At 53.3% G+C, this 25249-nt stretch overlaps 1 protein-coding gene across 2 annotated transcripts in view; it reads left to right on the top strand.

Moving 5' to 3' along the window:
• Positions 1 to 25249, top strand: part of LOC143801457 (uncharacterized) — a 418090-nt gene that overhangs the window by 256839 nt on the left and 136002 nt on the right. Inside the window, exons 1-3 of one of the 2 annotated variants that reach the window (XM_077281251.1) lie at positions 5746 to 5861; positions 15110 to 15256; positions 15573 to 15752. The exons of the other annotated variant lie outside the window; for it this stretch is intronic. Of the exons in view, the coding sequence (XP_077137366.1) occupies positions 15167 to 15256; positions 15573 to 15752 (270 nt within the window). The 5' untranslated portion in view covers positions 5746 to 5861; positions 15110 to 15166. Of the gene's footprint in view, positions 1 to 5745; positions 5862 to 15109; positions 15257 to 15572; positions 15753 to 25249 lie in introns of those variants that run through there. 2 annotated transcript variants of the gene reach the window in all.

Below are 25249 nucleotides of genomic sequence, written 5' to 3'. Positions count from 1 at the left end.
GCCAGAACTTGGTTCCCACATGCGAGACACGGACGTGTTTCTCGCATGTGGAAACAAGCCCTAATAGTCGCCATTCACCTTCAAGTAACATAATTAGTAAACTGAGTTAACCTGTATTCTCAATATAACTAGTATGCAGTTGCCACACAGAGGACGTCCTTATAGACAGTACTGTGTGCACATGTGTGTGCTTGATAAAGGTCCTCGGCCCGAAATGTTGCCGCAGGAGGCAGATTAAAAGGTGAGCTGCTTTTTCACATCCTGGTGTGGCGCTGTTCTTTTCTTCATTTGAATTTGGATCCGTGTACTGGGATGGACCCCCTGGTGAGAACGTGCGCCCTTATGTCCATAGAGACAGTATAATTGTAGGGTGCGGCCTGACTATATTTTTTGATACTAGTACTGTGTGCACAGACATCATGTATTCGGCTCCGGTCACAGCTGAGCCATCTACACCGGAGCTGCCAGAATCTCCTCCATTCTCCTCCCGTCACCGCTGAGCCGTCTACACCGGAGCTGCCGGAATCTCCTCCATTCTCCTCCCGTCACCGCTGAGCCGTCTACACCGGAGCTGCCAGAATCTCCTCCATTCTCCTCCCGTCACCGCTGAGCCGTCTACACCGGAGCTGCCGGAATCTCCTCCATTCTCCTCCCGTCACCGCTGAGCCGTCTACACCGGAGCTGCCGGAATCTCCTCCATTCTCCTCCTGTCACAGCTGAGCCATCTACACCGGAGCTGCCAGAATCTCCTCCATTCTCCTCCCGTCACCGCTGAGCCGTCTACACCGGAGCTGCCGGAATCTCCTCCATTCTCCTCCTGTCACCGCTGAGCCGTCTACACCGGAGCTGCCGGAATCTCCTCCATTCTCCTCCTGTCACCGCTGAGCCGTCTACACCGGAGCTGCCGGAATCTCCTCCATTCTCCTCCCGTCACCGCTGAGCCGTCTACACCGGAGCTGCCAGAATCTCCTCCATTCTCCTCCCGTCACCGCTGAGCCGTCTGCACCGGAGCTGCCGGAATCTCCTCCATTCTCCTCCTGTCACCACTGAGCAGTCTACACCGGAGCTGCCGGAATCTCCTCCATTCTCCTCCTGTCACCGCTGAGCCGTCTACACCGGAGCTGCCGGAATCTCCTCCATTCTCCTCCTGTCACCGCTGAGCCGTCTACACCGGAGCTGCCGGAATCTCCTCCATTCTCCTCCCGTTACCGCTGAGCCGTCTACACCGGAGCTGCCGGAATCTCCTCCATTCTCCTCCTGTCACCGCTGAGCCGTCTACACCGGAGCTGCCGGAATCTCCTCCATTCTCCTCCCGTCACCGCTGAGCCGTCTGCACCGGAGCTGCCGGAATCTCCTCCATTCTCCTCCTGTCACCACTGAGCAGTCTACATCGGAGCTGCCGGAATCTCCTCCATTCTCCTCCTGTCACCGCTGAGCCGTCTACAGCGGAGCTGCCGGAATCTCCTCCGTTCTCCTCCTGTCACCGCTGAGCCATCTACACCGGAGCTGCCGGAATCTCCTCCATTCTCCTGCCATCACCGCTGAGCCGTCTACACCGGAACTGCCGGAATCTCCTCCATTCTCGTCCCGTCACCGCTGAGCCGTCTACACCGGAGCTGCCGGAATCTCCTCCATTCTCCTCCCGTCACCGCTGAGCCGTCTACACCGGAGCTGCCGGAATCTCCTCCATTCTCCTCCCGTCACCGCTGAGCCGTCTACACCGGAGCTGCCGGAATCTCCTCCATTCTCCTCCCGTCACCGCTGAGCCGTCTACACCGGAGCTGCCAGAATCTCCTCCATTCTCCTCCCGTCACCGCTGAGCCGTCTGCACCGGAGCTGCCGGAATCTCCTCCATTCTCCTCCTGTCACCACTGAGCAGTCTACACCGGAGCTGCCGGAATCTCCTCCATTCTCCTCCTGTCACCGCTGAGCCGTCTACACCGGAGCTGCCGGAATCTCCTCCATTCTCCTCCTGTCACCGCTGAGCCGTCTACACCGGAGCTGCCGGAATCTCCTCCATTCTCCTCCCGTTACCGCTGAGCCGTCTACACCGGAGCTGCCGGAATCTCCTCCATTCTCCTCCTGTCACCGCTGAGCCGTCTACACCGGAGCTGCCGGAATCTCCTCCATTCTCCTCCCGTTACCGCTGAGCCGTCTGCACCGGAGCTGCCGGAATCTCCTCCATTCTCCTCCTGTCACCACTGAGCAGTCTACACCGGAGCTGCCGGAATCTCCTCCATTCTCCTCCTGTCACCGCTGAGCCGTCTACAGCGGAGCTGCCGGAATCTCCTCCGTTCTCCTCCTGTCACCGCTGAGCCATCTACACCGGAGCTGCCGGAATCTCCTCCATTCTCCTGCCATCACCGCTGAGCCGTCTACACCGGAACTGCCGGAATCTCCTCCATTCTCGTCCTGTCACCGCTGAGCCGTGTACACCGGAGCTGCCGGAATCTCCTCCATTCTCCTCCTGTCACCGCTGAGCTGTCTACACCGGAGCTGCCGGAATCTCCTCCATTCTCCTCCTGTCACCGCTGAGCCGTCTACACCGGAGCTGTCGGAATCTCCTCCATTCTCCTCCTGTCACCGCTGAGCCGTCTATACTGGAGCTGCCGGAATCTCCTCCATTCTCCTCCTGTCACCGCTGAGCCGTCTACACCGGAGCTGCCGGAATCTCCTCCATTCTCCTCCCGTCACCGCTGAGCCATCTACACCGGAGCTGCCGGAATCTCCACCATTCTCCTGCCATCACCGCTGAGCCGTCTATACTGGAGCTGCCGGAATCTCCTCCATTCTCCTCCTGTCACCGCTGAGCCATCTACACCGGAGCTGTCGGAATCTCCTCCATTCTCCTGCCATCACCGCTGAGCCGTCTATACTGGAGCTGCCGGAATCTCCTCCATTCTCCTCCTGTCACCGCTGAGCCGTCTGCACCGGAGCTGCCGGAATCTCCTCCATTCTCCTCCCGTCACCGCTGAGCCGTCTGCACCGGAGCTGCCGGAATCTCCTCCATTCTCCTCCTGTCACCACTGAGCAGTCTACACCGGAGCTGCCGGAATCTCCTCCATTCTCCTCCTGTCACCGCTGAGCCGTCTACAGCGGAGCTGCCGGAATCTCCTCCGTTCTCCTCCTGTCACCGCTGAGCCATCTACACCGGAGCTGCCGGAATCTCCTCCATTCTCCTGCCATCACTGCTGAGCCGTCTACACCGGAACTGCCGGAATCTCCTCCATTCTCGTCCTGTCACCGCTGAGCCGTGTACACCGGAGCTGCCGGAATCTCCTCCATTCTCCTCCTGTCACCGCTGAGCTGTCTACACCGGAGCTGCCGGAATCTCCTCCATTCTCCTCCTGTCACCGCTGAGCCGTCTACACCGGAGCTGTCGGAATCTCCTCCATTCTCCTCCTGTCACCGCTCAGCCGTCTATACTGGAGCTGCCGGAATCTCCTCCATTCTCCTCCTGTCACCGCTGAGCCGTCTACACCGGAGCTGCCGGAATCTCCTCCATTCTCCTCCCGTCACCGCTGAGCCATCTACACCGGAGCTGCCGGAATCTCCACCATTCTCCTCCTGTCACTGCTGAGCCATCTACACCGGAGCTGCCGGAATCTCCTCCATTCTCCTCCCGTCACCGCTGAGCCGTCTATACTGGAGCTGCCGGAATCTCCTCCATTCTCCTCCTGTCACCGCTGAGCCATCTACACCGGAGCTGTCGGAATCTCCTCCATTCTCCTCCCGTCACCGCTGAGCCGTCTATACTGGAGCTGCCGGAATCTCCTCCATTCTCCTCCTGTCACCGCTGAGCCGTCTATACTGGAGCTGCCGGAATCTTCTCCGTTCTCCTCCTGTCACCGCTGAGCCATCTACACCGGAGCTGTCGGAATCTCCTCCATTCTCCTGCCATCACCGCTGAGCCGTCTATACTGGAGCTGCCGGAATCTCCTCCATTCTCCTCCTGTCACCGCTGAGCCATCTACACCGGAGCTGCCGGAATCTCCTCCATTCTCCTCCCGTCACCGCTGAGCCATCTACACCGGAGCTGCCGGAATCTCCTCCATTCTCCTCCCGTCACCGCTGAGCCATCTACACCGGAGCTGTCGGAATCTCCTCCATTCTCCTGCCATCACCGCTGAGCCGTCTACACCGGAGCTGCCGGAATCTCCTCCATTCTCCTCCTGTCACCGCTGAGCCATCTACACCGGAGCTGTCGGAATCTCCTCCATTCTCCTCCCGTCACCGCTGAGCCGTCTATACTGGAGCTGCCGGAATCTCTTCCATTCTCCTCCCGTCACCGCTGAGCCGTCTACACCGGAGCTGCCGGAATCTTCTCCATTCTCCTCCTGTCACCGCTGAGCCATCTACACCGGAGCTGTCGGAATCTCCTCCATTCTCCTGCCATCACCGCTGAGCCGTCTACACCGGAGCTGCCGGAATCTCCTCCATTCTCCTCCTGTCACCGCTGAGCCATCTACACCGGAGCTGCCGGAATCTCCTCCATTCTCCTCCCGTCACCGCTGAGCCATCTACACCGGAGCTGTCGGAATCTCCTCCATTCTCCTCCTGTCACCGCTGAGCCGTCTACACCGGAGCTGCCGGAATCTCCTCCATTCTCCTCCCGTCACCGCTGAGCCATCTACACCGGAGCTGCCAGAATCTCCTCCATTCTCCTCCTGTCACCGCTGAGCCATCTACACCGGAGCTGCCGGAATCTCCTCCATTCTCCTCCTGTCACCGCTGAGCCATCTACACCGGAGCTGCCGGAATCTCCTCCATTCTCCTCCTGTCACCGCTGAGCAGTCTACACCGGAGCTGTCGGAATCTCCTCCATTCTCCTGCCATCACCGCTGAGCCGTCTATACTGGAGCTGCCGGAATCTCCTCCATTCTCCTCCTGTCACCGCTGAGCCATCTACACCGGAGCTGCCGGAATCTCCTCCATTCTCCTCCCGTCACCGCTGAGCCATCTACACCGGAGCTGCCGGAATCTCCTCCATTCTCCTCCCGTCACCGCTGAGCCATCTACACCGGAGCTGTCGGAATCTCCTCCATTCTCCTGCCATCACCGCTGAGCCGTCTACACCGGAGCTGCCGGAATCTCCTCCATTCTCCTCCTGTCACCGCTGAGCCATCTACACCGGAGCTGCCGGAATCTCCTCCATTCTCCTCCCGTCACCGCTGAGCCGTCTACACCGGAGCTGCCGGAATCTCCTCCATTCTCCTCCTGTCACCGCTGAGCCATCTACACCGGAGCTGTCGGAATCTCCTCCATTCTCCTCCCGTCACCGCTGAGCCGTCTATACTGGAGCTGCCGGAATCTCCTCCATTCTCCTGCCATCACCGCTGAGCCGTCTACACCGGAGCTGCCGGAATCTCCTCCATTCTCCTCCTGTCACCGCTGAGCCATCTACACCGGAGCTGTCGGAATCTCCTCCATTCTCCTCCCGTCACCGCTGAGCCGTCTATACTGGAGCTGCCGGAATCTTCTCCGTTCTCCTCCTGTCACCGCTGAGCCGTCTACACCGGAGCTGCCGGAATCTCCTCCATTCTCCTCCTGTCACAGCCGGAATCTCCTCCATTCTCCTCCTGTCACAGCTGAGCCGTCTACACCGGAGTTTCTGGAGAAGAATCTCACAACAAGAACATGGAGGACGTGACTGCTGCACTGAGGGGGAGGAGCTGTGGTGACGTCATCATTGTCACATGACAGGATCTTCACTACTTCTCTCCTGAGCCCCGCCCCCTGGTCACATGACGGTGACGTCACCACAGGTCCTTCCTCTCTCAGTGCAGTGCAGCAGCGCCGTCCTGGTTGTGTGCAGCTCGTGTTCTCTGGTGTCAGCCAGCAGCAGATTTCCCGCCATTCCGGTGAGATTACAGGAGGGTTTGGTGGAGTTTTGGGGCTTGTGGTGAATCTGTGAGAGGAGAGTGTGGGGTGAGATCAGAGCTGCTCCTGTGGAGGCTCCTGCTCCCTGTGACTGCGGCTCCTCAGTGTTGGGGATGTTAACCCCTTAGTGACGGAGCCAATTTGCTGCTTAACCCCTTCATGACCGGAGCTGGTTTCGTTTTTCGCTCCCCTCCTTCCCAGAGCCATCACTTTTTTTTATTTTTCCGTCACTATGGCCATGTGAGGGCTTATTTTTTGCAGGACGAGTTGTACTTTTGAACGACACTATTGGTTTTACCATGTCGTGTAACAGAAAATGGGAAACAAATTCCAAGTGTGGTGAAATTGCAAAAAAAGGGCAATCCCACACTTGTTTTTTGAGGTATTTTTTACCATGTTAATTAGATGCTAAAACCGACCTGCAATTATGATTCTCCAGGTCATTACGAGTTCTCAGACACCTAACATGTCTAGGTTCTCTTTTATCGAAGTGGTAAAAAAAAATTCCAAACTTTGCTAAAAAAAACAACAAAAATCTTGCGCCATTTTCCGATACCTGCAGCGTCTCCATTTCTAGTGATCTGGGGTCGGGTGAGGGCTTATTTTTTGTGTACCGAGCTGACGTTTCTAATGACACCACTTTTGTGCAGATATGATCTCTTGATCGCCTGTGATTACATTTTAATGCAATGTTGCGGCGACCAAAAAAACGTAATTCTGGTGTTTTGACTTTTTCTCCCTACGCCGTTTAGCGATCAGGTTAATCCTTTTTTTATTGATAGATCGGGCGATTCTGAACGCGGCGATACCAAATATGTGCAGGTTTGATTTGTTTTATTTTGATTGGGGCGAAAGGGGGGTCATTTGAACTTTTATATATTTTTTTTAAATAGTTTTTTTCATATTTTTAAAAACACTTTTTTTTTACTTTTGGCATGCTTCAGTAGCCTCCATGGGAAGCTAGAAGCTGGCATAGCCTGATCGGCTCTGCTACATAGAGGTGATGCTCAGATCGCCCCTGTGTAGCTGAATTACAGGGGGGCGCTCACAGCATTCCGGCATCAGTAACCATAGAGGTCTCAAGGAGACCTCTGGTGGTCATGCCGACGATCATGTGACAGGAGTCACCGATGCGCACATTTCCGGCCACATGACCAGAAGCGCTTGCTAAATGTCAGTGTTTGACAGCAGCATTTAACTAGTTAATAGCGATTCCACCCGTGCCCATTCCGGGCTCAAATCAGCTGACATGTCACCGCCGGAGCACGATTCCCACATGTCCGCTTTACATCAGCACAATGTTGGAAACACATTTTTGTTTGTTAGGAAATTATAAGGCTTAGACGTTGACCAGCGATTTCTCATTTTTGCACCATTTTTTAGGGACCACCTCATATTTGAAGTCACTTTGAGGGGTTTATATGATAGAAAATAGCCAAATGTGGCACCACTCTAGAAACTGCACCCCTCAACGTGCTCAAAACCACATTCAAGAAGTTTATTAACACTTTACGTGCTTCACAGGAACTGAAGCAATGCGAAAGGAAAAATTGCACATTTAACTTTTTAAAAAACATTTTACTTCTGAACCATTTTTTTTTTATTTTCCCAAGGGTAGAAAGAGAAAATGAGCTACAAAAGTTGTTGTGCAATTTGTCCTGAGTACGCTGATACCCCATATGTGGGGGTAAACCCCTGTTTGGGCGCACGTCAGAGCTCGGAAGGGAAGGAGCGCCGTTTTACTTTTCAGCGCAGAATTGGCTGGAATTGAGATGGGACGCCATGTTGGGTTTGGAGAGCCCCTGATGTGCCTGAACAGTGGAAACCCCCAATTATATCTCCAACCCTAACCCAAACACACCCCTAAAGGGAAAATGGAAAGAAATCCATTGTTTTGAATTTTATAATTTTTCCCTAACGAGGGGGGTGATAAAGGGGGGTTTATTTACTGTTTTTTTATTTTGATTACTGTGATAGGGTCTATCATAGTGATCAAAATGAACCAATGGGAAAAATCTCCTATTGTTGCCAGGTGCCGACCGGGGGACCCTATTTCTCTCTCTTCTGATGTGCGATCACACAGGAGAGAGAAATTAAATGGAAAACACTGGAGTCAGTAAAAACTGACCAGAATCATGTTCTCTGTACCCCCTGCAGCCGAGACCCCGGAGAAATTCCGACTCTGGGGCGCTATACACTTTTTCCTGTGGTTTAAGTACCCTTAACTGCCACTGTTAAAAGGCGTATCGGCAGTCATTAAGGGGTTAATGTTATGGCAACTATTGATACTGTGATTCTTATTAGACAATTCCCTCTATACCTCTGATAATTCTGTATTAGAAGTGTTATTGATAAGAACAATAGCACCGGGCGCTGTCTCTATATAGAGGGGTCTGTGGGGGGAGTCGTGTACTGGAAACCTGTATGGAAAGTTCTAGGAGAAGCTCCGGAGGTGTCGCCCATTTACCAGTTATGATCACATCAGAGCTCACAAGCCGCGTCTGTCCGTGTCCGATCCTTGTCTGCTCTCCGATCTCAGAGATGAGCGAGCGGGAGGAATGGCTTCTTACATCACATCACCTGAGGGAGGAGAGATTTACGGTGGAAATTATTATCAGACCAGTTCTCCCCAGATTACTGTAGGATTGTAGAACACCCAGACCCTCTATATAGAGACATCATTCAATACTCTCTGACTGGTGATGTGAGAAGCCATTCCTCCCACTCTCTCGTCTCTGTAACCCGGGACCTGAGACCAGACAAGGATCGGACACGGACAGACACCGGCTATGTGAATTTTCTTGCCTCTGATGCATCGTGTTTATTTTATTTCATTTTTAATGTGGAGCAATAATGGCAGATTGGCGATCGCTTGTATCTCAGCTGAAATTACCTTATTTTTCGGACCATAAGACGCACCTAGGTTTTAGAGGAGGAAATTAGGAAGAAAAAAAATGCAGCAAAAAAATGTGGTCAATTCTGTATTTAATATCCCTATCCTGCTAAATAAGGTTCACTCATCCCTCTCCTGATATACATGGCCCCTCATCCCTATCCTGGTATGCATGGCCCCCTCATCCCTATCCTGGTATGCATGGCCCCTCATCCCCATCCTGGTATGTATGGCCCCTCATCCCTATCCTGGTATGCATGGCCCCTCATCCCTATCCTGGTATGCATGGCCCCTCATCCCTATCCTGGTATGCATCGTCTCCTCATCCCTATCCTGATATGCATCGTTTCCTCATCCCCATCCTGGTATGTATGGCCCCTCATCCCTATCCTGGTATGCATGGCCCCTCATCCCTATCCTGGTATGCATGGCCCCCTCATCCCCATCCTGGTATGTATAGCCCCTCATCCCCATCCTGGTATGTATGGTCACCTCATCCCCATCCTGATATGTATGGTCACCTCATCCCTATCCTGATATGCATGGCCCCTCATCCCTATCCTGATATGCATGGCCCCTCATCCCCATCCTGGTATGTATGGCCTCCTCATCCCTATCCTGGTATGCATGGCCCCCTCCTCCCCATCCTTCTATGCATGGCCCCCTCATCCCCATCCTGGTATGCATGGCCCCCTCATCCCCATCCTGATATGCATGGCCCCCTCATCCCCATCCTGGTATGTATGGTCACCTCATCCCTATCCTGATATGCATGGCCCCTCATCCCTATCCTGGTATGCATCGTCCCCTCATCCCTATCCTGATATGCATGGCCCCTCATCCCTATCCTGGTATACATGGCCCCCTCATCCCCATCCTGGTATGTATGGCCTCCTCATCCCTATCCTGTTATGCATGGCCCCCTCATCCCCATCCTTCTATGCATGGCCCCTCATCCCTATCCTAGTATGCATGGCCCCCTCATCCCTATCCTGGTATACATGGCCCCCTCATCCCTATCCTGGTATGCAATGCCCCCTCATCCCCATCCTAGTATGCATGGCCCCCTCATCCCTATCCTGGTATGCATGGCCCCCTCATCCCTATCCTGGTATGCATGGCCCCTCATCCCTATCCTGGTATGCATCGTCTCCTCATCCCTATCCTGGTATGCATGGCCCCTCATCCCTATCCTGGTATACATGGCCCTTCATCCCTATCCTAGTATACATGGCCCCCTCATCCCTATCCTTGTATGCATGGCCCCTCATCCCTATCCTGGTATGCATGGCCCCTCATCCCTATCCTGGTATGCATGGCCCCTCATCCCTATCCTGGTATGTATGGCCCCCTCATCCCCATCCTGGTATGTATGGCCCCCTCATCCCCATCCTGGTATGCATGGCCCCTCATCCCTATCCTGGTATGCATGGCCCCTCATCCCTATCCTGGTATGTATGGCCCCCTCATCCCTATCCTGGTATGCATGGCCCCCTCATCCCTATCCTGGTATGCATGGCCCCCTCATCCCTATCCTGGTATGCATGGCCCCTCATCCCTATCCTGGTATGCATGGCCCCTCATCCCTATCCTGGTATACATGGCCTCCTCATCCCTATCCTGGTATGCATGGCCCCCTCATCCCTATCCTGGTATGCATGGCCCCCTCATTCCTATCCTGGTATGCATGGCCCCCTCATCCCTATCGTGGTTTACATGGCCCCCTCATCTCTATCCTGGTATGCATCGTCTCCCTCATCCTTATTCTGGTATGCATGGCCCCCTCATCCCTATCCTGGTATACATGGTCCCCCTCATCCCTATCCTAGTATGTATGGCCCCCTCATCCCTATCCTGGTATACATGGTCCCCCTTATCCCTATCCTGGTATGTGTCACGATATGGTATGAAATATCATATAAATTTAGTTTCTCTGCCAGCACACATAGGGTGGGCGTTGACCCCCCCCCCTTCACTCTGTGTTCAGCTTGTCTTGTCAATGAGTGTACAAGTTTTATTGCTTCTTGCTGGACATTCCTTTACTTCAGAGTTAGCTTTCCTTCTCAGAGAGGGTGGGGGTTGTATGAGAGCTAAGGTATTTACGACCGGCATTTCCTGCCATGTAAACTCTTGTCCAGCTATAACTGGACTAGAAACTTCCAGAATCATGAAAGTCCTTTGTTTGGTTTTTGTAAGATATTAGGCAAACCATTTAAGTTACGAACTCAAAAAATATGTCTTAATCACACACGGAGGATCTATCCATCACTCTAAGCACAAGCGTCTAACTCCATCTAGTGAAGAAGTAGGGATTTCTCTGCAAATATGTATCCCAGATGGGACATATTTGACCTCATTGGAGTGCCCACGTTAATACGAGATGAATGCTGGGTGTGTTAGGATTATGACATGTTCTGGAGCGAAGTTACCGGCATTTGATATATTTAGGGTACATGTAGGTAAACTGAAGAAAGAGGCGGGCGATCTTAACTCAGCCCTTTCTGTGAGGTCACAGGCTGTAGGTTTTAAGTGCTGACAGGCATTCCAGCTGAGAGAGTCTGTCTGCTGGAGCCCATGTGAGTCTGAGAGTCTGAGTTTTAACCTGAAGAGCCCTGAGCAAGTCCTGATGAATTGGGATATATGGGAATCCCCCTAGCCTGGTTGCCTGCAATGCTCTGAATGCCTGTAAGTGCTATTTCTCCTTTAATCCTTTTTATGTTATAATTACCTTGTACATATTTGCAATTGTCTCATTTGTAACATCTTTGTAAAATATTTTGATAAAGCACTGCCTACATTTTGTGGGGTATGTTATTTCTTGCCAGTTCATTCTCCACGCTCTAAAAACGTACCCTGTCTCTTGAAGAGAATTACGCTACTGTTGTGGGTTAGCTTCGGACGCGTTCAATCGAGGCTGGTGGCAGTGATACCGTGTGCAGGCCGTGGGGTGTCATTGTAGCGACTGCGGCATTGATAATTATTGTTCCTGCCTGAGTGGGAGTAGTTACCGCGTCGCTGCAGCACGCCCAATAGCCAGTACAAAGCAGGCAGCCTTTCTGGCGACTAATTACCCTAGGTGCAGTACCTAATCTGACCTGACAGTAAGGGGGGCGCCAGAGAGCTGCAAGTGTTAAGTGGAACTGTAAGTGGGATATACACAAATCCCTGCAGTTCATGGTATATTGAAGAGCAGTGGGATACCTAAAATAAGCCCCTGCTGTAAACTAAGAGGTCAATAGCCTTGTGTGTTTTTTTTATCACATTGTGGCAGTGGAGGGATAACTAAGATAAGCCCCCCTGCACATGTGATAGCCGTCTGTTGGTCTAAAGTCACCCCAATCCGTGACCTAATTGTGGCAGTGGTCAGGAATCCCTGTGGATTTCGTGACAAACTGCTGGCCGCGGCTAAGGGATCGTGACAATCGGTGGCAGAGGTGTGAATTGTCGTGACAGTATGCATGGCCCCCTCATCCCTATCCTGGTATACATGGTCCCCCTCATCCCTATCCTGGTATGCATGGCCTCCTCATCCCTATCCTGGTATACATGGCCCCTCATCCCTATCCTGGTATACATGGCCTCCTCATCCCTATCCTGGTATGCATGGCCTCCTCATCCCTATCCTGGTATACATGGTCCCTCATCCCTATCCTGCTATGCATGACCCCTCATCCCTATCCTGGTATGCATGACCCCTCATCCCTATCCTGGTATACATGGCCTCCTCATCCCTATCCTGGTATACATGGCCCCTCATCCCTATCCTGGTATACATGGCCCCCTCATCCCTATCCTGCTATGCATGGCCTCCTCATCCCTATCCTGGTATACATGGCCTCCTCATCCCTATCCTGGTATACATGGCCCCTCATCCCTATCCTGCTATGCATGGCCTCCTCATCCCTATCCTGGTATACATGGCCTCCTCATCCCTATCCTGGTATACATGGCCTCCTCATCCCTATCCTGGTATACATGGCCTCCTCATCCCTATCCTGGTATACATGGCCTCCTCATCCCTATCCTGGTATGCATGGCCCCCTCATCCCTATCCTGGTATACATGGCCCCTCATCCCTATCCTGCTTTACATGGCCTCCTCATCCCTATCCTGGTATGCATGGCCCCCTCATCCCTATCCTGGTATACATGGCCTCCTCATCCCTATCCTGGTATACATGGCCCCTCATCCCTATCCTGGTATACATGGCCCCCTCATCCCTATCCTGGTATACATGGCCTCCTCATCCCTATCCTGGTATACATGGCCCCCTCATCCCTATCCTGGTATGCATGGCCCCCTCATCCCTATCCTGGTATACATGGCCCCCTCATCCCTATCCTGGTATGCATGGCCCCCTCATCCCTATCCTGGTATGCATGGCCCCCTCATCCCTATCCTGGTATGCATGGCCTCCTCATCCCTATCCTGGTATACATGGCTCCTCATCCCTATCCTGGTATGCATGGCCCCCTCATCCCTATCCTGGTATACATGGCCTCCTCATCCCTATCCTGGTATACATGGCCCCTCATCCCTATCCTGGTATACATGGCCCCCTCATCCCTATCCTGGTATGCATGGCCTCCTCATCCCTATCCTGGTATACATGGCCTCCTCATCCCTATCCTGGTATGCATGGCCCCCTCATCCCTATCCTGGTATACATGGCCTCCTCATCCCTATCCTGGTATGCATGGCCCCCTCATCCCTATCCTGGTATACATGGCCCCATCAGAAAAAATAAAAAAAAACCAAACCATTACACTTCCTTCCTCGCAGCGTCCTACTCCGTTGCCAGCAGCTGATTAGTGCTTGTAAGAAGCACATGGCAGGGATGTCACAGGCAGAGCTGCCGGAATACTCCCTGGGACTGTTCATCGCAGAGAGCAGTGAGTATTCATTGCTCTTCAGTAGTGCGCAGTGTCAGCCGGAGCCTTCCTGCTGCTGCCGGCGGTCACGTCCCTGCCATGCGCTCCTCACAGGCAGAGCTGCCGGAATACTCCCTGGGACTGTTCATCGCAGAGAGCAGTGAGTATTCATTGCTCTTCAGTAGCGCGCAGTGTCCTCCGGAGCCTTCCTGCTGCTGCCGGCGGTCACGTCCCTGCCATTACGAGCATTAAGCAGCTTCTGGCACCAGAGCAGGACGCTGCGAGGGAGCGCCTGGAAGGTAAGGGTAATGGGTTTTTTTTTTTTTAAATCTTTTCTGATGGGGCCATGCATGCCAGGACCGGGATGGGACCAATAATACCAGGAACGGGATTAGACCAATCATACCAGGATGCCAGAAAGAAATGAATATTCATTGTCCTCCACGCCCATGGGCATGGAATGCAGTGAATATTCATTTCTCTTTAGCAGCTGGCACAGGAGTTAGTTGCATCCGCTGGCTCCTGCCTCTGTGACCCTCTGCTCTGCCAAAACCGCTCCCTCCCTCCTTACCACAGCCAGAGCCGGTATATCCGGACTGTAAGACGAACTCCACATTTTTCTCCACATTTTGGGAGGAAAAAAGTGCATCTTATAGTCAGAAAAATACAGTAGCTCTCCTTGGAAGGGACTATAGCAACAGGGATGTACAGCACCTCCTCATCTCACAGCCTCCGCTGGCAGTGTAGTTACCGCGGTGACCGTCCCTCTCTGGCGGTATTGTTACCATGGTGACCGACCTCTGCTGGCGGTGTAGTTACCACGTTGACCGTCCTCAGCTGGAGGTGGAGTTACCACGGTGACCGTCCTCGCTGGTGATGTAGTTACCATGATGATCATCCTATGCTGGCGGTGTAGTTACCACGTTGACTGTCCTCTGCTGGTGGTGTAGTTACCACGGTGACCGTCCTCTGCTGGTGGTGTAGTTACCACGGTGACCGTCCTCTGCTGGTGGTGTAGTTACCATGGTGACCGTCCTCAGCTGGAGGTGGAGTTACCACGGTGACCGTCCTCGCTAGTGATGTAGTTACCATGATGACCGTCCTATGCTGGTGGTGTAGTTACCATGATGACCGTCCTCTGCTGGCGGTGTAGTTACCATGGTGACCGACCTCTGCTGGCGGTGTAGTTACCATGGTGACTGTCCCCCACTAGCGGTAGAGTTACCACGGTGACCTGCCCCTCACTGGTGATGTAGTTACCATGATGACTGTCCTCTGCTGGAGGTCTAGTTACCACGGTGACCGTCCTCCTCCTATGAGGCTGATAATGAGCGGTCAGATCGTCGGAGGAGGCCGCGGTGGAGTTTTGTGGCTTTTCTTCCTGATAAATGTTGATATTTGGCAGAATTTAGTGCTTGTCGTTCTCTCGTCCCCTGTGATTTCCATCTTCTCCTTCATCATGAAGACCCCGGCAGGACGAGATCCCTCCAGCTGATCCAGTGCTCATCCCTCCTCCTCCTGAATGACCCCGAGGATGGACGAGGACAGGGATGAGACCACCAGAAGATTATTCCGCTTCGCCCTGGAGATCGTCTCCCTGCTGAGCGGAGAGGTAACTCCTCTACATTTCTATCAGCTTTATTGTGTTCTGTGACAAGTCCGACATCGGGAGGAGGAAATCCAGAATAGAGAGAAGGATTCTTTACTGTAAGAGCAGTGATTGTGCGGAGCTCTCTGCCCGGAGGAGTTGTCATGGGGATTCCCTGTAAGAGCTGTAGAGGGGCCGGGATGTCTGTCCGGAGGGGAATAATATTCCCGGTTATGGCCCCAGATTACTGGAGACGGTTATTGATCCCGGGATTTCTACTGATTGTCAGATCTGGAGTCGGGAAGGAATCTTCTCCCTAAGTGTCTCTCTCCATACACAGGATTACACAATAGTGAGGAAGACACCGGGGGACGGTGTGACTCCCATCATCCATCTCCAGGAGTCAGGAGGGCGGAGCCCGGGCCCCATCACAGAGCCTCCCCCGCACTCCCTGCTACATGAGAGGAACAAGAAGATCCTGGAGCTCAGCAACAAGATGATTGAGCTGCTGAGCGGAGAGGTGACTGCTGGGAGATTATACAGCCCTGGAGGATTCTGGGTGATGAGCGGAGAGGTGACTGCTGGGACAATATACAGGACTGGAGGATTCTGGGTGATGAGCGGAGAGGAGACTGCTGGGACATTATACAGCACTGGAGGATTCTGGGTGATGAGCGGAGAGGTGACTGCTGGGACATTATACAGCACTGGAGGATTCTGGGTGAGCGGAGACGTGACTGCTGGGACATTATACAGCACTGGAGGATTCTGGGTGATGACCGGAGAGGTGACTGCTGGGAGATTATACAGGACTGGAGGATTCTGGGTGAGGAGCGGAGAGGTGACTGCTGGGACATTATACAGGACTGGAGGATTCTGGGTGATGAGCGGAGAGGTGACTGCTGGGACATTATACAGCACTGGAGGATTCTGGGTGATGAGCGGAGAGGTGACTGCTGGGACATTATACAGGACTGGAGAGGTGACTGCTGGGACATTATACAGCACTGGAGGATTCTGGGTGATGAGCGGAGAGGTGACTGCTGGGACATTATACAGGACGGCACTGGAGGATTCTGGGTGATGAGCGGAGAGGTGACTGCTGGGACATTATACACTGGAGGATTCTGGGTGATGAGCGGAGAGGTGACTGCTGGGACATTATACAGCACTGGAGGATTCTGGGTGATGAGCGGAGAGGTGACTGCTGGGACATTATACAGCACTGGAGGATTCTGGGTGATGAGCGGAGAGTTGACTGCTGGGACATTATACAGGACTGGAGGATTCTGGGTGATGAGCGGAGAGGTGACTGCTGGCACATTATACAGGACTGGAGGATTCTGGGTGATGAGCGGAGAGGTGACTGCTGGGACATTATACAGGACTGGAGGATTCTGGGTGATGAGCGGAGAGGTGACTGCTGGGACATTATACAGCACTGGAGGATCCTGGGTGATGACCGGAGAGGTGACTGCTGGGCCATTATACAGGACTGGAGGATTCTGGGTGATGAGCGGAGAGGTGACTGCTGGGACATTATACAGCACTGGAGGATTCTGGGCGATGAGCGGAGAGGTGACTGCTGGGACATTATACAGGACTGGAGGTTTCTGGGTGATGAGCGGAGAGGTGACTGCTGGGACATTATACAGCACTGTAGGATTCTGGGTGATGAGCGGAGAGGTGACTGCTGGGACATTATGCAGCACTGGAGGATTCTGGGTGATGAGCGGAGAGGTGACTGCTGGGACATTATACAGGACGGCACTGGAGGATTCTGGGTGATGAGTTGAGAGGTGACTGCTGGGACATTGTACAGCACTGGAGGATTCTGGGTGATGACTGGAGAGGTGACTGCTGGGACATTATACAGCACTGGAGGATTCTGGGTGATGAGCGGAGAGGTGACTGCTGGGCCATTATATAGGACTGGAGGATTCTGGGTGATGAGCGGAGAGGTGACTGCTGGGACATTATACAGGACTGGAGGATTCTGGGTGATGAGCGGAGAGGTGACTGCTGGGACATTATACAGCACTGGCGGATTCTGGGTGATGAGCGGAGAGGTGACTGCTGGGACATTATACAGGACTGGAACATTCTGGGTGATGAGAGGAGAGGTGACTGCTGGGACATTATACAGGACAGCACTGGAGGATTCTGGGTGATGAGCGGAGAAGTGACTGATGGGACATTATACAGCACTGGAGGATTCTGGGTGATGAGCGGAGAGGTGACTGCTGGGACATTATACAGGACTGGAGGATTCTGGGTGATGAGCGGAGAGGTGACTGCTGGGCCATTATACAGGACTGGAGGATTCTGGGTGATGAGAGGAGAGGTGACTGCTGGGCCATTATACAGGACTGGAGGATTCTGGGTAATGAGCGGAGAGGTGACTGCTGGGATATTATACAGCACTGGAGGATTCTGGGTGATGAGCGGAGAGGTGACTGCTGGGACATTATACAGCACTGGAGGATTCTGGGTGATGAGCGGAGAGGTGACTGCTGGGACATTATACAGGACTGGAGGATTCTGGGTGATGAGCGGAGAGGTGACTGCTGGGACATTATATAGGACTGGAGGATTCTGGGTGATGAGAGGAGAGGTGACTGCTGGGCCATTATACAGGACTGGAGGATTCTGGGTGATGAGCGGAGAGGTGACTGCTGGATATTATACAGCACTGGAGGATTCTGGGTGATGAGCGGAGAGGTGACTGCTGGGCCATTATACAGGACTGGAGGATTCTGGGTGATGAGCGGAGAGGTGACTGCTGGGACATTATACAGCACTGGAGGATTCTGGGTGATGAGCGAAGAGGTGACTACTGGGACATTATACAGGACTGGAAGATTCTGGGTGATGAGAGGAGAGGTGACTGCTGGGACATTATACAGGACAGCACTGGAGGATTCTGGGTGATGAGCGGAGAAGTGACTGCTGGGACATTATACAGCACTGTAGGATTCTGGGTGATGAGCGGAGAGGTGACTGCTGGGACATTATGCAGCACTGGAGGATTCTGGGTGATGAGCGGAGAGGTGACTGCTGGGACATTATACAGGACTGGAGGATTCTGGGTGATGAGCGGAGAGGTGACTGCTGGGACATTATACAGGACAGCACTGGAGGATTCTGGGTGATGAGCGGAGAGGTGACTGCTGGGACATTATACAGGACTGGAGGATTCTGGGTGATGAGCGGAGAGGTGACTGCTGGGAGATTATACAGGACTGGAGGATTCTGGGTGATGAGCGGAGAGGTGACTGCTGGGACATTATACAGCACTGGAGGATTCTGGGTGATGAGCGGAGAGGTGACTGCTGGGACATTATACAGCACTGGAGGATTCTGGGTGATGAGCGGAGAGTTGACTGCTGGGACATTATACAGCACTGGAGGATTCTGGGTGATGAGCGGAGAGTTGGCTGCTGGGACATTATACAGGACGGAACTGGAGGATTCTGGGTGATGAGCGGAGAGTTGACTGCTGGGACATTATACAGAACTGGAGGATTCTGGGAGATGAGCGGAGAGGTGACTGCTGGGACGTTATACAGGACTGGAGGATTCTGGGTGATGAGCGGAGAGGTGACTGCTGGGACATTATACAGCACTGGAGGATTCTGGGTGATGAGCGGAGAGGTGACTGCTGGGACATTATACAGCACGGCACTGGAGGATTCTGGGTGATGAGCGGAGAGGTGACTACTGGGACGTTATACAGGACTGGAGGATTCTGGGTGATGAGCGGAGAGGTGACTGCTGGGACATTATACAGCACTGGAGGATTCTGGGTGATGAGCGGAGAGGTGACTGCTGGGACATTATACTGGACGGCACTGGAGGATTCTGGGTGATGAGCGGAGAGGTGACTGCTTTGACATTATACAGCACTGGAGGATTCTGGGTGATGAGTGGAGAGGTGACTGCTGGGACATTATACAGCAGTGGAGGATTCTGGGTGATGAGCGGAGAAGTGACTGATGGGACATTATACAGGACTGGAGGATTCTGGGTGATGAGAGGAGAGGTGACTGCTGGGACATTATACAGGACTGGAACATTCTGGGTGATGAGAGGAGAGGTGACTGCTGGGACATTATACAGGACAGCACTGGAGGATTCTGGGTGATGAGCGGAGAAGTGACTGCTGGGACATTATACAGGACAGCACTGGAGGATTCTGGGTGATGAGCGGAGAGGTGACTGATGGGACATTATACAGGACTGGAGGATTCTGGGTGATGACCGGAGAGGTGACTGCTGGGACATTATACAGGACTGGAGGGTTCTGGGTGATGAGCGGAGAGGTGACTGATGGGACATTATACAGCACTGGAGGATTCTGGGTGATGAGCGGAGAGGTGACTGCTGGGACATTATACAGGACTGGAGGATTCTGGGTGATGAGCGGAGAGGTGACTGCTGGGATATTATACAGCACTGGAGGATTCTGGGTGATGAGCGGAGAGGTGACTGCTGGGCCATTATACAGGACTGGAGGATTCTGGGTGATGACCGGAGAGGTGACTGCTGGGACATAATACAGCACTGGAGGATTCTGGGTGATGAGCTGAGAGGTCACTGCTGGGACATTATACAGGACTGGAGCATCCTGGGTGATGAGCGGAGAGGTGACTGCTGGGACACTATACAGGACTGGAGGATTCTGGGTGATGAGCGGAGAGGTGACTGCTGGGACATTATACAGGACTGGAGGATCCTGGGTGATGAGCGGAGAGGTGACTGCAGGGACATTATACAGGACTGGAGGATTCTGGGTGATGAGCGGAGAGGTGACTGCTGGGACATTATACAGCACTGGAGGATTCTGGGTGCTGAGCGGAGAGGTGACTGCTGGGACATTTTACAGGACTGGAGGATTCTGGGTGATGAGCGGAGAGGTGATTGCAGGGACATTATACAGGACTGGAGGATTCTGGGTGATGAGCGGAGAGGTGACTGCTGGGTCATTATACAGGACTGGAGGATTCTGGGTGATGAGCGGAGAGGTGACTGCTGGGACATTATACAGCACTGGAGGATTCTGGGTGATGAGCGGAGAGTCGACTGCTGGGACATTATACAGCACTGGAGGATTCTGGGTGATGACTGGAAAGGTGACTGCTGGGACATTATACAGCACTGGAGGATCCTGGGTGATGACCGGAGAGGTGACTGCTGGGACATTATACAGGACAGCACTGGAGGATTCTGGGTGATGACCGGAGAGGTGACTGCTGGGACATTATACAGGACTGGAGGATTCTGGGTGATGAGCGGAGAGGTGACTGCTGGGCCATTATATAGGACTGGAGGATTCTGGGTGATGAGCGGAGAGGTGACTGCTGGGACATTATACAGGACTGGAGGATTCTGGGTGATGAGCGGAGAGGTGACTGCTGGGATATTATACAGCACTGGAGGATTCTGGGTGATGAGCGGAGAGGTGACTGCTGGGACATTATACAGGACTGGAACATTCTGGGTGATGAGAGGAGAGGTGACTGCTGGGACATTATACAGGACAGCACTGGAGGATTCTGGGTGATGAGCGGAGAGGTGACTGCTGGGACATTATACAGCACTGGAGGATTCTGGGTGATGAGCGGAGAGGTGACTGCTGGGCCATTATACAGGACTGGAGGATTCTGGGTGATGAGAGGAGAGGTGACTGCTGGGCCATTATACAGGACTGGAGGATTCTGGGTGATGAGCGGAGAGGTGACTGCTGGATATTATACAGCACTGGAGGATACTGGGTGATGAGCGGAGAGGTGACTACTGGGACATTATACAGGACTGGAAGATTCTGGGTGATGAGAGGAGAGGTGACTGCTGGGACATTATACAGCACTGTAGGATTCTGGGTGATGAGCGGAGAGGTGACTGCTGGGACATTATGCCGCACTGGAGGATTCTGGGTGATGAGCGGAGAGGTGACTGCTGGGACATTATACAGCACTGTAGGATTCTGGGTGATGAGCGGAGAGGTGACTGCTGGGACATTATGCCGCACTGGAGGATTCTGGGTGATGAGCGGAGAGGTGACTGCTGGGACTTTATACAGGACTGGAGGATTCTGGGTGATGAGCGGAGAGGTGACTGCTGGGACATTATACAGGACTGGAGGATTCTGGGTGATGAGCGGAGAGGTGACTGCTGGGACAATATACAGCACTGGAGGATTCTGGGTGATGAGCGGAGAGGTGAATGCTGGGACATTATACAGCACTGGAGGATTCTGGGTGATGAGCGGAGAGTTGACTGCTGGGACATTATACAGCACTGGAGGATTCTGGGTGATGAGCGGAGAGTTGGCTGCTGGGACATTATACAGGACGGAACTGGAGGATTCTGGGTGATGAGCGGAGAGGTGACTGCTGGGACGTTATACAGGACTGGAGGATTCTGGGTGATGAGCGGAGAGGTGACTGCTGGGACATTATACAGCACTGGAGGATTCTGGGTGATGAGCGGAGAGGTGACTGCTGGGGCATTATACAGCACGGCACTGGAGGATTCTGGGTGATGAGCGGAGAGGTGACTACTGGGACGTTATACAGGACTGGAGGATTCTGGGTGATGAGCGGAGAGGTGACTGCTGGGACATTATACAGCAGTGGAGGATTCTGGGTGATGAGCGGAGAGGTGACTGCTGGGACATTATACAGGACGACACTGGAGGATTCTGGGTGATGAGTGGAGAGGTGACTGCTGGGACATTATACAGCACTGGAGGATTCTGGTTGATGAGCGGAGAGGTGACTGCTGGGACATTATACAGCACTGGAGGATTCTGGGTGATGAGCGGAGAGTTGACTGCTGGGACATTATACAGCACTGGAGGATTCTGGGTAATGAGCGGAGAGTTGGCTGCTGGGACATTATACAGGACTGGAGGATTCTGGGTGATGAGTGGAGATGTGACTGCTGGGAGATTATACAGGACTGGAGGATTCTGGGTGATGAGCTCAGAGGTAACTGCTGGGACATTATACAGCACTGGAGGATTCTGGGTGATGAGCGGAGAGGTGACTGCTGGGACATTATACAGGACTGGAGGATTCTGGTTGATGAGCGGAGAGGTGACTGCTGGGACATTATACAGCACTGGAGGATTCTGGGTGATGAGTGGAGAGGTGACTGCTGGGACATTATACAGCACTGGAGGATTCTGGGTGATGAGCGGAGAGGTGACTACTGGGACATTATATAGGACTGAAGGATTCTGGGTGATGAGCGGAGAGGTGACTGCTGGGACATTATACAGCACTGGAGGATTCTGGGTGATGAGCGGAGAGGTGACTGCTGGGACATTATACAGGACTGGAGGATTCTGGGTGATGAGCGGAGAGGTGACTGCTGGGACATTATACAGCACTGGAGGATTCTGGGTGATGAGCGGAGAGGTGACTGCTGGGACATTATACAGGACTGGAGAGGTGACTGCTGGGACATTATACAGCACTGGAGGATTCTGGGTGATGAGCGGAGAGGTGACTGCTGGGACATTATACAGGACGGCACTGGAGGATTCTGGGTGATGAGCGGAGAGGTGACTGCTGGGACATTATACAGCACTGGAGGATTCTGGGTGATGAGCGGAGAGGTGACTGCTGGGACATTATACAGCACTGGAGGATTCTGGGTGATGAGCGGAGAGGTGACTGCTGGGACATTATACAGCACTGGAGGATTCTGGGTGATGAGCGGAGAGTTGACTGCTGGGACATTATACAGGACTGGAGGATTCTGGGTGATGAGCGGAGAGGTGACTGCTGGGACATTATACAGGACTGGAGGATTCTGGGTGATGAGTGGAGAGGTGACTGCTGGCACATTATACAGGACTGGAGGATTCTGGGTGATGACTAGAGAGGTGACTGCTGGGACATTATACAGGACTGGAGGATTCTGGGTGATGAGCGGAGAGGTGACTGCTGGGACATTATACAGCACTGGAGGATCCTGGGTGATGACCGGAGAGGTGACTGCTGGGCCATTATACAGGACTGGAGGATTCTGGTTGATGAGCGGAGAGGTGACTGCTGGGACATTATACAGCACTGGAGGATTCTGGGCGATGAGCGGAGAGGTGACTGCTGGGACATTATACAGGACTGGAGGTTTCTGGGTGATGAGCGGAGAGGTGACTGCTGGGACATTATACAGCACTGGAGGATTCTGGGTGATGAGCGGAGAGGTGACTTCTGGGACATTATATAGGACTGAAGGATTCTGGGTGATGAGCGGAGAGACTGCTGGGACATTATACAGGACTGGAGGATCCTGGGTGATGACTGGAGAGGTGACTGCTGGGACATTATACAGCACTGGAGGATTCTGGGTGATGAGCGGAGAGGTGACTGCTGGGACATTATACAGGACGGCACTGGAGGATTCTGGGTGATGAGCGGAGAGGTGACTGCTGGGACATTGTACAGCACTGGAGGATTCTGGGTGATGACTGGAGAGGTGACTGCTGGGACATTATACAGCACTGGAGGATTCTGGGTGATGAGCGGAGAGGTGACTGCTGGGACATTGTACAGCACTGGAGGATCCTGGGTGATGACTGGAGAGGTGGCTGCTGGGGGACATTATACAGGACTGGAGGATTCTGGGTGATGACTGGAGAGGTGACTGCTGGGACATTATACAGCACTGGAGGATCCTGGGTGATGACCGGAGAGGTGGCTGCTGGGGACATTATACAGGACTGGAGGATTCTGGGTGATGAGCGGAGAGGTAACTGCTGGGACATTATACAGGATGGCACTGGAGGATTCTGGGTGATGACTGGAGAGGTGACTGCTGGGACATTATACAGGACTGGAGGATTCTGGGTGATGACTGGAGAGGTGACTGCTGGGACTTTATACAGCACTGGAGGATTCTGGGTGATGACTGGAGAGGTGACTGCTGGGACATTATACAGGACTGGAGGATTCTGGGTGATGAGCGGAGAGGTGACTGCTGGGACATTATACAGCACGGCACTGGAGGATTCTGGGTGATGAGCGGAGAGGTGACTGCTGGGACATTATACAGGACAGTACTGGAGGATTCTGGGTGCTGAGCGGAGAGGTGACTGCTGGGACATTATACAGTATACACTGGAGGATTCTGGGTGCTGAGCGGAGAGGTGACTGCTGGGACATTATACAGTATACACTGGAGGATTCTGGGTGATGAGCGGAGAGGTGACTGCTGGGACATTATACAGCACTGGAGGATTCTGGGTGATGAGCGGAGAGGTGACTGCTGGGACATTATACAGGACTGGAGGATTCTGGGTGATGAGCGGAGAGGTGACTGCTGGGACATTATACAGCACTGGAGGATTCTTGGTGATGAGGGGAGAGGTGACTGCTGGGACATTATACAGGACTGGAGGATTCTGGGTGATGAGCGGAGAGGTGACTGCTGGGACATTATACAGGACTGGAGGATTCTGGGTGATGAGCGGAGAGGTGACTGCTGGGACATTATACAGCACTGGAGGATTCTTGGTGATGAGGGGAGAGGTGACTGCTGGGACATTATACAGGACTGGAGGATTCTGGGTGATGAGTGGAGAGGTGACTGCTGGGACATTATACAGCATGGCACTGGAGGATTCTGGGTGATGAGCGGAGAGGTGACTGCTGGGACATTATACAGTATACACTGGAGGATTCTGGGTGATTAGCGGAGAGGTGACTGCTGGGACATTATACAGGACGGTACTGGAGGATTCTGGGTGATGAGCGGAGAGGTGACTGCTGGGATATTATACAGGATGGCACTGGAGGATTCTGGGTGATGAGCGGAGAGGTGACTGCTGGGACATTATACAGGACGGCACTGGAGGATTCTGGGTGATGAGCGGAGAGGTGACTGCTGGGACATTATACAGGACTGGAGGATTCTGGGTGCTGAGCGGAGAGGTGACTGCTGGGATATTATACAGGACGGTACTGGAGGATCCTGGGTGATGAGCGGAGAGGTGACTGCTGGGAT

Source organism: Ranitomeya variabilis, chromosome 1, assembly GCF_051348905.1.
Source record: "Ranitomeya variabilis isolate aRanVar5 chromosome 1, aRanVar5.hap1, whole genome shotgun sequence".
In the NCBI taxonomy this organism is placed as follows: domain Eukaryota; kingdom Metazoa; phylum Chordata; class Amphibia; order Anura; family Dendrobatidae; genus Ranitomeya; species Ranitomeya variabilis.
This window is presented reverse-complemented; position numbering and strand designations above follow the sequence as displayed.